General features: G+C 47.4%; 1 protein-coding gene across 2 annotated transcripts; it reads right to left on the bottom strand.

Annotated features, from left to right (window-relative positions):
- Positions 1-693: 693 nt before the first annotated feature.
- Positions 694-12,717, bottom strand: PYCR3 (pyrroline-5-carboxylate reductase 3). 2 transcript variants are annotated; one of them, XM_083622190.1, is made up of 7 exons: positions 12,515-12,717; positions 8,785-9,084; positions 7,979-8,043; positions 7,037-7,216; positions 2,840-3,052; positions 2,175-2,267; positions 694-1,171 (listed from the first exon to the last, which is right to left on the bottom strand). In XM_083622190.1, the coding sequence occupies exons 1-7, from the start codon at positions 12,669-12,671 to the stop codon at positions 989-991; spliced, it is 1,191 nt and encodes a 396-aa protein (XP_083478316.1). In that variant the 5' UTR covers positions 12,672-12,717; the 3' UTR covers positions 694-988. The 2 variants fall into 2 exon arrangements, with proteins under 2 accessions (XP_083478316.1, XP_083478317.1); XM_083622191.1 differs by lacking the exon at positions 8,785-9,084 and having other exon boundaries at positions 12,515-12,702.
- Positions 12,718-12,751: the final 34 nt, after the last annotated feature.

Here is a 12,751-nt window from a genome sequence, read left to right as displayed (position 1 = left end):
GTTTACTCTCCCAGATGTGTTCCTTTGCTACTTCCATCAACACCATTCTCTGTACCAGAAGTGCAGCTTCTTTTAAAGCAGCCTTTCTCAACCTGTGAGTCCCCAGATGTTGTTGAACTACAACTCCCATCACCCCTAGCTAGCAAGGCCAGAGCTCAGGGATGATGGGAGTTGTAGTCCAACAACATCTGGGGACCCACAGGTTGAGAACCGCTGTTTTAAAGCGAGGTACAGTGTAAAAACAGGGATGCGGGTGATGCTGTGGGTTAAACCACAGAGCCTAGGGCTTGCCGATCAGAAGGTCGGCGGTTCGAATCCCCGCGACGGGGTGAGCTCCCGTTGCTCGGTCCCTGCTCCTGCCCACCTAGCAGTTCGAAAGCACGTCAAAGTCCAAGTAGATAAATAGGTACCGCTCTGGCGGGAAGGTAAATGGCGTTTCCGTGCGCTGCTCTGGTTCGCCAGAAGCGGCTTAGTCATGCTGGCCACACGACCTGGACTGTCCGCAGACAAACGTCAACTCCCTCGGCCAGTAAAGCGAGATGAGCACCGCAACCCCAGAGTTGTTTGCGACTGGACTTCACTGTCAGGGGTCCTTTACCTTTACCTTTTACAGTGCAAAAGGCTCGTTTCTGCTAGTGCTTGTATGCTCAGGTAACTTTGGTACATAATAAGGACACAAGAGAAGCTAACATGTCGATAGGAAGCCTAGAGTTGGGTGTGTTTAATAATATTGAGGGCTCGGAGAGAGATGATGATTGTCACTGGTGTGGATTCTTCCCGTGCTGTTGAATCATGCGGCGGGGGGCAGAGGAAAAAATCCCATGAGTGTCAATCTTCTAAAGAAAAAACAGACTGCCATTGTGAAGTTCACATGTGCAACAGCTCCAGGCCATCTGCCCCAGAATTCTTCCAGGTGGTTCTCTATCCTGCTCCCACGCATAAGATATGGGGGCCTCCATCGCCAAGGCCACCACATGCCCACCCCCTCCTATCGCTTGCCCATTGTCTGAGCGCGGCAGGTGGCTGCCTCCACAGCGTTCATGACAGTAGAGCGAAGAGCCCCCTTTTCCAGCTCATGCAGGGCGTGAATGGTTGTTCCCCCTGGGGTGCAAACAGCACTTCTCAGAACCGCTGGGTGCTCTCCTGTTTCCAGGATCATTCTTCCTGCTCCCTGGAAGAAAAGACAACAAATACAGTTTCAGATACGACGATTGCGGGTAGGGGTGGGGAGTGGATGGTGCATTGGTTTTCCACACAAGGAAGCAAAGTTCAGATCACTGCTCAGTCACAGTGTTAGAAACTCAGATATATAATCTAATTGTCAAATGGTACCTTAAACCTAGGTTATGGTCACCACAATGGAAGGTCTAGGCTCTGGGTTTCCCCCCCTGCAATGGGGTTGTTTGTTATTAACGTAATTTTCATTTCTATACTGCTTTATACAGTCATACCTCATGTTACGTCCGCTTCATGTTACGTTCTTTCAGGTTACGTCCCGCGGTGACCCGGAAGTACCGGGAAGGGTTACTTCCGGGTTTTGCCGCTCACGCAGAAGCGGTGAATCGCAACCCGCGTGTGCGCAGACGCGCCGCTGCGAGTTGCATTCTTTTCATGTTGCGAACGGGTCTCTGGAATGGATCCCATTCGCAACCAGAGCTACCACTGTATTTTAAATAGCAAATCTCAAAGCAGTTTACAACAATGAAAACATCAAATTAAAAAGAATCCAGAAGAAATTCAAGCTTCGAGGAAAGAATTCTAGACCCTTAGCTCGGTCTGTAGAGCATGTGGCTCTTAATCCCAGGGTTATGGGTTCAAGATCTAGGTTAGGCAAAAGATCCCTGTGTTGCAGGATGATTGCAGGGTCTGGGTTGGTTCCTATAGAGAGGCGGTTCTTGAGGTATTGCAACCCTGAGCGGTTTAACCAGCACTTTGAACTGGGCCCATAACCTACAGTAATTGGCAGCCCTTGCAGTTGGGCTGCAAACCATCTTGCCCCAGTGAGCGGCCTGGCTGCTGAATTCTGCACCAGCTGAAGTTTCCGAACTGTCTTGAGAGGCATCCCTACATATAACACATTACAATCATTTAAACCTAGAGGTTACCAAGGGAGATTATGGAGGGATGGGATGGTGGAGAGATGGAGGAGGCTGGCAGGAATCACAGCTCCTTACCAAGAGGGTCTGAGCAGCAATCTTCTGGGCCATAGGCCCCGGCATCCCCATCTTTACGGCTCCTTCCGCCAATGCTTCAGCAAACATGTATGCCTGTGGCGATGGGGAGAGAATAAAGAAGAGGAAACCGTTACCAGACCTTCTAATTAGATTAGAATAATCACTTTCTGGAGTTCAAAGGCTTTATTCATGCAGGAACTATTTACGGCATGAGGAGATGAGAGAGCAAAAGTAGCAGGCATCTTGGTCTCAGCAAGCGGGGAGAGAAAAGTAAACAAAATGCCTCCGCTTTTAGGGGTAGAGTTAACTTAGACAAAGCAAAGATTATAAGCAAGTGTTGTTGAGGTTGCTAGACAAACAGTGCCCTCGTGGTTTAAACTAACACATGCATTGACTTGAAGCTCAAGGCAAGGGTTAGATAACTTGTGCTTGGCTAATCTGAATATGGACTCCAACTTTCATCATCCCCACTGGCATGCCAAGGCAATAAGATGATGGGGAGCTGTACTCCAGCAACGCCTGAAGGTCCAGTGTGCAGCCATGCACAATAGGGGACCCCGAACGTAGAAAGGCCAAGGCGAGAACTGCAGAATATGTGTTTAAACCCAATGCCATGCCTACTATTTAAGAGGCCACTTGCAGACCCAACAAAAAAGGTAGCTCACATAGGCAACGCCACTGCCGCTCAGCCCTGTGTGGATGTCGATGTAGGATTCAGGGCCCTCTTCACACAGCCCGCTATGAGACAGCAGCCTCTTCAGCAGGGCCACATCCTCTTCCTCAGCGCAGGTGCCCCGAGCCAGAACGATGGCGCCCGACTGGATCACGCAGGGAAGGTTGGGCATGATCCGCAGCACTTTGGTCCCAGCCGGAAGCAGCTGTGGGACCCCAGAAAAGCAGAAGGAGGAATGTGCATTTAGTGTTGCAATCAGGGACGCTTTACCTAACATTTGGCCACTACCCACAAGGACTGAGCTTAATGCCTCCATGCCGTCCTTGCACATTTGGAGCAGCGGGGGGGTTATGCCAGACTGCTTTTTTTAGATTTCAGCTCGGCATTTAATACCATTCTACCACAACGTCTGATGTCTAAACTGGAAGATCTGGGGCTTCCGTTATCACTTTGTGGGTGGATACTGGACTTTTTGTCAGACCGCTCCCAGAGGGTTCGGTTGGGCCCTTATACCTCTAAAATGCTTAAGACTAACATAGGAACACCACAGGGATGCGTACTCAGTCCGCTCCTTTATATTCTCTACACGTACGATTGTGTCGCTGCTCACCCTAGTAATACGGTTGTCAAATTTGCAGATGACACAACCGTGATTGGGCTCATCCCTGAAAGGGAGGGTGAAACGGACTATAGAGATGAGGTGGAGCGGCTGACAGAGTGGTGCAGAGCTAACAACTTGCTCATAAATACAAGGAAGACAAAGGAGCTTGTGGTGGACTTCAGGAGACAGAAGAGCAATATCCAGCCACTTTTGATTGATGGGGTCTGTGTGGAGAGGGTAACAACGTTCAGATTTTTGGGCATTGAATTACAAGAGGATCTGTCCTGGAGTGTCAACACAAGGGGGCTTGTGAAGAAGGCGCAGCAGAGACTGTACTTTTTGAGAATTCTAAGGAAAAACCATCTTCCGCAGAAACTGCTGCTTGCCTTCTATCACTGTGCCATTGAGAGCGTGCTCACTTATGGCTTATGTGTGTGGTACGGAAGCTGTACTACCCAGGACAGGATGGGGTTGTGCAGAGTTGTTAAGGCAGCAGAGAGCATTGTTGGCTGCCCACTTTCCACCTTAGAGCAGATTTATGCCACAAGGTGCCATAGGAAGGCACTGGACATAGTAAAAGATCCATCGCATCCTGGTCACTGTCTCTTCGAGCTCCTGCCGTCGGGACGGAGATACAGGACGATGAAGACAAGAACGAGCCGTCTTAAGAACAGCTTCTTTTCCAGAGCGATCTCGGCCCTGAATGGGAAGCCTGGACTTTGAAAGTCATCTAATCTTCCTTGCTGTACTATACTGTATTGTTTTAATTAGTGTTTTTATGGAGCAGTCAAGTAATTTCGTTGTCCCTGAGAGGGGGCAATGACAATAAAGATATTATTATTATTATTATTATTATTATTATTATTATTATTATTATTATTAAGCTGCAACATTCTGCAGGGATTCCTTGCATTCGGAACAGGATTTTTTAACGAGTTGTTGTTTAAGCTGAGTGGATAATGTGATTACCACCTAGAAGTTATGGGGAATTTAAGGCAGTGGTTTCCCAATGTTTTAGGGCCACCACCCACTTTGTTCCATAAACTCATCCCCACTGCCCCCTATCCTATTAAAAACATTATTCAGAACAGCAGCCAGCGTGACCCACTAAGATAATCACAGAAGCATAGAATTGTAGGGTTGGGAGGGAGCACAGGGTCCAGGCCCCTTGCAATGCAAGAATCTTTTGCCCAACGTGGGGCTCAAATCCACAACCCTGATATTTTTATTATTATTATTTATTAAAGATTTTCTTGTTTTACAGAAGTATGTGTAATATCTCTCGTATTTTTTCCATGTAACATTTTTGCAAATCAGTTTCATTTGTTGAGACATTAGGAAGAAAAGGGGTGGAGGGGCGGGAAGATGGGTGGGGGTGGGGTCGGGTGGCGATGTTTCTATTTTACTTAATATATGTAGGGTTTGGTGTCAGTGTCGCTTGTGCAGGTTCTTTGCTGTTCATTTGTGTTCCTTTGGTGGTGAGAGAGGTTGGGGTTGGCCTAGGGTGTGGTTGTTCATTTGTGGTTGGCTGTGGTGGTCTTTGTTTTCGTGTGTGAGTGGGGTGGGTGGGTGTTTTGGATCCGGTTAGCCATATTGATTTGTATACTGTTGGTGGGTTTTTGTCGTTGTCTTGTTGGGCTGTGTATGTGGTAAAGGGGAGCCATACCGGGGCGAAGGCGTCTTCTATTTGTCCCCGTGTCAGTTTCAGTTTATTGGTTAATTTTTCTAGTAGGGCTGTTTCCCATACTATTTGGTACCATTGGTCCATGCTTACTCCCGACAGGTCTCTCCAGGGTCTGGTTATGGTGTTTCGGGCTGCTGAACGTAGGTGGATTATGAGTTCTTTGTGGTGTAAGTGGGCATTATTGTCTTGGAAGATGTTTAGTAGGGCCAATTCTGGGGTGATGTCACAACCCCGAGATTAAGAGCCTCATGCTCTACCGACTGAGCTCTCTAAAACTGAAAACCATAATTGCCCATTTATTTAAAAACCAAGACTCCTAGATCCTTTTGACACCTGGCTTGAGAGCAGTACATGTGAAAAGGATCTAGAAGTCTTGGTTGACGACAAACTTGACATGAGCCAACAGTGTGACGCGGCAGCTAAAAAAGCCAATGCAATTCTGGGCTGCATCAATAGGAGTAGAGCATCTAGATCAAGGGAAGTAATAGTGCCACTGTATTCTGCTCTGGTCAGACCTCACCTGGAGTACTGTGTCCAGTTCTGGGCACCACAGTTCAAGAAGGACACTGACAAACTGGAACGTGTCCAGAGGAGGGCAACCAAAATGGTCAAAGGCCTAGAAACGATGCCTTATGAGGAACGGCTAAGGGAGCTGGGCATGTTTAGCCTGGAGAAGAGGAGGTTAAGGGGTGATATGATAGCCATGTTCAAATATATAAAAGGATGTCACATAGAGGAGGGAGAAAGGTTGTTTTCTGCTGCTCCAGAGAAGCGGACATGGAGCAATGGATCCAAACTACAAGAAAGAAGATTCCACCTAAGCATTAGGAAGAACTTCCTGACAGTCAGAGCTGTTCGACAGTGGAATTTGCTGCCAAGGAGTGTGGTGGAGTCTCTTTCTTTGGAGGTCTTTAAGCAGAGGCTTGACAACCATATGTCAGGAGTGCTCTGATGGTGTTTCCTGCTTGGCAGGGGGTTGGACTCGATGGCCCTTCTGGTCTCTTCCAACTCTATGATTCTATGATTCAATTAAAACTGTTTGGTTTAATTAATTGAATGAAACAGATGAACTTAGTCCAGCGATGCCAGCTTTCAAAGCCTGATAGTCATTTCTCCCTGTCACCGCTTGCCTCTTAGCACCCCCCCCCCAAGTAATCCCAATACCCCCCGGGGCAGTACCACCCACTTTGGGAACCACTGATCTAAGGGTTCTGCCCGACCAAGTTTTACTCTGAGCGAACCCACTGAAATTAAGTAGACAATCCTTTGCAGTATGAATTTCCTTTTTAACCAACATGTATTCACTTATGCTTTTTGATGGATTTTTTCCCTTACATGTTGCAAACCGCCTCAATATGTTTATTTTTATTTTTTTATGAAAGTGCAGATTACAACTAAATAAAGTAAATAATGGGCCCAGGATAGTCATGCGCCCTCATTTCAGTGGGTCTATTCTGAGTAGGACTAGCACTGGCCTTCTCTGCTAACAGAGATTCTGTTTCAACTGCAGGTGCCATGGATTTGACATGATTGTGTGCAAAACCTGAGATGTTCCAGTGAGCTGCAGCCTCACCTGCACATACCAGGTAGTGGCAGCAATAATAATAATAATAATAATAATAATAATAATAATAGTAGTAGTAGTAATAATTTATTATTTATACCCCGCCCATCTGGCTGGGTTTCCTCAGCCACCCTGGGCAGCTTCCAACAAAATATTAAAATACAGTGGTCTGTTAAACATTAAAAGCTTCCCTAAATTTGTACAATCAAGTTCCAGCCCAAAGCAAATTCAATGGAGAGTACAGTGATGATTGGACTGCAAGGTTCATTAACGCCCTACTTCACCATGCTGGGTGTGCCTATGGGGATGGGCCCGTGGGCTTGCTGCTCCAAGAACTCACCTCTTCTAAGGCCTGCAGTGTGACTCCAGCTGCCATGGAGATGACAACGTGTTTTTTGGTGACCGCAGATGCGATCTCTCGCAGAACCGTGGGGAGCACATGGGGCTTGGTAGCCAGGAATACGATGGTGCAGTTCTCCAGAATCTCCAGGTTAGAGTGCGTCGTCTTGCACTCAAAGGTCTTTATTCAAAAGAGAGATCACAAGGTAAGAACATCAGAACTTCATGCCCTGCAGGTGGATCAGACCATAGGCCTCTCCAGCTCAGAATCCTGTTTCTGACAGTGGTCGAGCACATGGCTCTAGGAAAGCCACAACTGCGACGAGTCCAACAGCGCACACAGCTGCCCCACTCATGTGCTCTGGCTAACTGGTATTTAGACACTCAGTGATGTGGGACCGAACATTTCCCAGTGCTTAATTTTTCCATGGATCAACAGATCTGAACAGCTCATTTCTTTTTTAAATGTAACTTCTATTGAATTTTCAAATTTTTGCAAACTGACTTCAGATTGAATAGCAACGTCATTTCGTGTATTGACTTCCCTCCCATGCCTCCAGAATGGTTTTGTTCATACCCTTTTCTACTGCATTATAGATCAAACACTTGTCTATTACAGAAATCCTTCTAATACATTTACTTTGTCCCTTCCTCTGCCCCTATCTCAAATCCTGTCCACGATTTCATTTGACTATAGTGCTTTTCCAAATAGTCCAAAAAGGGCTTCCCTCCTTCTATAAGAATTTCATCATTTCAATCTCTTAATATTGCTGTCAGTTTGCCATTTCAACATCGTCCATTACTTTTAAAAGCCATTCCTCCTTTGTTAGAATGAATTCCCCTTTCCAAGCCATCCAAGTTAGTGGCCGCCACTGAACGGATGGCCTTTAGCATTTCACGGCCCTTTTGCTTCAGGTCCTGTTGACATTTGGCCTTCACATACCTGGAACTTGTCCAGGTTCCTGTTGGATGGAGCACTAGCAAAGATGTTCACTGCCTGGACTTCTCCTGCGAGAGATGGAGAGAAAGAAAGCTTGGCTGAATGTACAGCACCTTATGCCTTGCCCAAATACGAGCCCAGCAGAAGAAAGACCACTCTGTTTTTGCAAGCTGTCTTGCAAAAAAAGGACAAGGCAACAAGTTCAACCTCATCATAGCTAAGTAATAGTCAGAATGGACACATCTGCAGCTCACAAAACTCTCTGGAAAAACACTCATTCCCCACTATTGACAAAGGTGGACAAAGGAAAGTTTTGACCATGAGCAGATTCCAGAAAAGCCCCTGAAATCTTCACCACTTTGGAAAAAAAGGAAAACCCCTTAGAGGATTTCCCTTCTGCAATCTCAAGGAATTTGGGCTCCAAGTGGCTCAGGGCAGGGGTGCACAACCTGTTGCCTTCCAGGTGTGCAAGACTCTACCTGCCATCTTCCCTAACCATTGGAACGGAAAGGAGTTGGGAGCCCAACAACATATAGAAGACATCTGGAGGTAGCCCTGTTTAGGGAAGTTTTTAATGTTTTGCTGTGGTTTCATAATTTGTTGAAAGCCACCCAGAGTGGCTGGCAATCCAGTCAAATGGGCAGCATATTATTATTATTATTAATCCAAACCCTGCTTCCCTGGCTTAGATGGTGAGGATTAATGTATCTGTGAAAGTGTGTCCACACTATGCTAGCTAACTAAAACACTATAGTAGTTAATTCTTTGCTACAGAAACTCTCCAGACCCCTAAGAATATCAGCATTTACCGTCTGGTCTCCAACTTTCCGTTTTTGAACAAGATGCTTGGGTGTGTGGTGATGACCCTACTCCAGGACTTCCCGGGAGAGGGAGATTATCTTCAGCCATTTTAGTCTGGTTTCCAACCTGGTTTGGGGACTGAAACTGCCTCGGTCGCCCTGGCGGATGATTGATGCTGGACGCTGGACCCGGGCAGAACGTCCCTGTTCTTTCCGATGGCGTCCTGAGCCACTTTCGATGCCATCGGCCCTGCTGTCCTTCCTGGGATGGGGTTTCTGGGTGCCGTAATAAAGAGACTCCGGCTTTTCCTGGAGGGCAGATTCCAGAAGGTAGTTCCGAGGGGCAGCCCCTGCTTGGCCCTTTTGTTTTCGGGTGTCCCCCCCAAACTTCCACCTTGCCCTCTACCTACCCAACATCGACATGAAACCCACACAGAAAGAGAAGCTAGAGTTTTGGAGTTCACAGTCACCAATAGGCAGATGCCACACAGCTCTGGATCTCCTTCCCATCTCAGTCCAGGGAAGCTGTAGAGGTCCTGAACCACCACATGAATTAATAATAATAATAATAATAATAATAATAATAATAATAATAATTTATTTATACCCCGCCCATCTGGCTGAGCTTCCCCAGCCACTCTGGGCGGCTCCCAATCGAGTGTTAAAAACAATACAGCATTAAATATTAAAAGGTTCCCTAAACAGGGCTGCCTTCAGATGTCTTTTAAAGATAAGATAGCTGCTTATTTCCTTCACATCTAAAGGGAGGGCGTTCCACAGGGTGGGCGCCACTACCGAGAAGGCCCTAGACTGGATGCAAATGAACAAGCTGAAACTCAGACTGTACAAGGCAGCTGTGTTCTCGCCAGGGCATGAACCAGCCTGGTGATAGGGTTACACTCCCCCTGAAATATAGGGCTTGCCGTTTTGGTGTGTTCCTGGACACAGCTCTGCCCCTGTTGGTCAGGCAGCAGCTGTGGTCAGGAGTGCCTTGCTGCAGCAACCAATTGTGGAAGGCTCCTGGAGTGGTCAGACCCAGCCACGTGGACCCATGCATTTATGACATGTAGATAGGGGTCATGAGATTACAGTAACTGATCTCTTTCAGCTTCCGCCTTCTGGAAGAAGGTACAGGGTTATAAAGACGTAAGACTAGCCGCCTGAGAAACAGTTTCTACTCAAATGCGATTTTGGGTTTAAACGCAGTGTAAGGAGTCTGTAAAGGGACACGGGAGGTGCTGTGGGTTAAACCACAGAGCCTAGGACTTGCCGCTCAGAAGGTCGGCGGTTTGAATCCCCACAACACGGTGAGCTCCCATTGCTCGGTCCCTGCTCCTGCCAACCTAGCAGTTCAAAAGCACGTCAAAGTGCAAGTAGATCCGGTGGGAAGGTAAACGGCGTTTCCGTGCGCTGCTCTGGTTCGCCAGAAGCGGCTTAGTCATGCTGGCCACATGACCCGGAAGCTGTACGCCGGCTCCCTCGGCCAATAAAGCGAGATGAGGGCTGCAACCCCAGAGTCAGCCATGACTGGACCTAATGGTCAGGGGTCCCTTTACCTTTAAGGAGTATGTATGGGAGTATATTGCATTTAAAAATGGGGTATCAGAGTTTTAGGGGCTAACCAGGTTGGGATAGCTGGGATAGCAGGCTTGTTGGGTTTTGAATGTCTTATGTAGATTTTTCAATTTCGTTGTTCTGTATGCGACAATGACAATAAAGATCATAGTATTGTATCGTATCGTAAACAAACTCTAAATGGGACTGTCCATGGAGTATTTTTGGAAATTTTGGAAACCTCTCCTGGCACATAATGCCTTTCAAAACCATGTTACTGCCTGGCTCTAGCAGCTGCTGGTCATTTTCCATGTGCAATTAGATGTCCTGCTTATCATCTTGACCGTGCAACCGGCATGCTGTTAGCCAAGTTTCCCCTGCACAACTTTCCAGGCAATTTGGCACTTCCATGGGACAGGATTCAGTTGGGGGTTTGTGCACGGGGTGTTACGTGCTACAAGGAACAAGGAAGGGAATCATCAAAGACAGATGTGTATCTTTCCATGAGCCGGAGTAATTTTCCACGATGGATGTAAAGCAATAAAAAGCTCAGTTACACTCGGTTACAAAACTTTCCCCCACCTCCCATTCTGGGACACAATTTGCAATACACTTACTCTGAAGTAAGCCCCACCTATTTTGCAGCCCAGAACTAGATAACTGAAAGATGTTACTGAGCTACTGTTTATAAAGCACACAATTCTGTATTGCTTAATACACATGGAGGTTGTTGTTACTCAAGTTTTGTCATGTCTGAAGGCCTTGGAAAAATTCTTCCACTTGGAGGTATTTCACAGGAGAAAGTTTGGCCTAAGGGTGGGGGGGGACTCCACTTACCCCTTCTAGAAAAAACCCCTCCTCTGAACCCGTAACTGAAATGGGCTTTTGGTATTTTACGGTCAGTTTAGTTAAATTTTACCTTTCACTTTTAAGTCCTATTCTACTTGCAGTCCTGTAGCACTTTCTCAGAGTAAGCCCCATTAGACTCAATGGAACTTAAGCGTACGTAGGCTTACACTGTGCTGTAAAATCAAATGAGCTTGCTACCAATGCTATTAAGCTGCAGCTGGGCTAAGCTCTGAACACTCAATTCCATGCAAAAACAGAAGTCCTGTAGCACACAGACTTATGAATCTGTACATTGTGAGATTTTTTAGATTGTTTAGGGAAGCTTTTAATGTTTGATGTTTTATTGTGTTTTTAATATTCTGTAGGAAGCTGCACAGAGTGGCTGGGGAGGCCTGGCCAGATGGGCGGGGTATAATATATTATTATTAATAACAATATTTTACCCATCTAATGCAACATTATCTGACTTGGGTGTGGGGAACCTTTGGCCCACCTGGCGTCGTGGAACTATAATTCTCATCACTCCTGGCTTTTGGCTATGCTGGCAGGGGCTGATGGGAACTGTAGTTCGGCACCATCTGCAAAACCAAAGTTGCAGCACACCTGAACTAGCTTGGCAGCAGAGACCTCACCATCTTCTAAGCAGCAAACTTTTTCAGCAGTGGGCTGGTCCACTGCCCCTCAGACCTTGTGGGGGGCTGGACTATATTTGGGTGGGTGGGGGGAATTGAACGAATTCCTATGCCCCACAAATAACCCAGAGATGCATTTTAAATAAAAGGACACATTCTACTCATGTAAAAACACGCTGATTCCCAGACCCTCTGCGGCCAGATTGAGAAGGCGATTGGGCCGGATCCGGCCCCCGGGGCCTTAGTTTGCCTACCCATCTTCTACCACCTTCTCAAAATAAGGCACCTGCTGTCGCAATGCCTCTTCCCAAACGCAGTTCAGCCAGGGGGTGGGTCTTTTCCAGCCTCATAGAAACAGAGCTGCAGATTTGGAAGAGTCTTCCCACCCCAGGGTCACCTAGCCGAGCGCCCTGCAAATATTCTAACCAGAAATCGTATTTAGTCTGTCTTTCAACCTACGCCCTTTGCACCGCGCAACAACAGATCCGCCACCTTTGTCCCCTGGACCCCTCATCGCTTACAGCAGGTTTACTCAAAAGCAAGCCTCCTTTGCAATCCGATGGCGTTCCTTTTTCCTACAGGGGGTTTAAGATCCCTGCCGCAAAAGGTTATTTGTTGCCGATTTGGGCTTTTTCTAGGATTTTGTGCACGCAGGAGATTTCCCCTCCCCCCCAACACACCTTGCCTCTCCTACCTGCCCTTACCTGCCAGCAGGATCGCCTGGGCCACAGCGCTGGCCATGCGCCCCGCCCCGATGAAGCCCACACGCAGCTCCCGCAGCTTCTCCATCTCCGCAACCTGCCACGGACCGGCCGGATCGTCCCTTTTTTTAACCTCCTCCGGAACAGCCGAGCTCATCATACCCACGTGGCCCGGCCCAGACTCCGCCCCCCGCTCGAACCAGGGAGCCAATCAAGCCGCGCGGTTCCTCCCCGCGCGGT

Source organism: Podarcis filfolensis (genome assembly GCF_964270895.1).
Source record: "Podarcis filfolensis genome assembly, chromosome: 7".
NCBI lineage: Eukaryota > Metazoa > Chordata > Lepidosauria > Squamata > Lacertidae > Podarcis > Podarcis filfolensis.
This window is presented reverse-complemented; position numbering and strand designations above follow the sequence as displayed.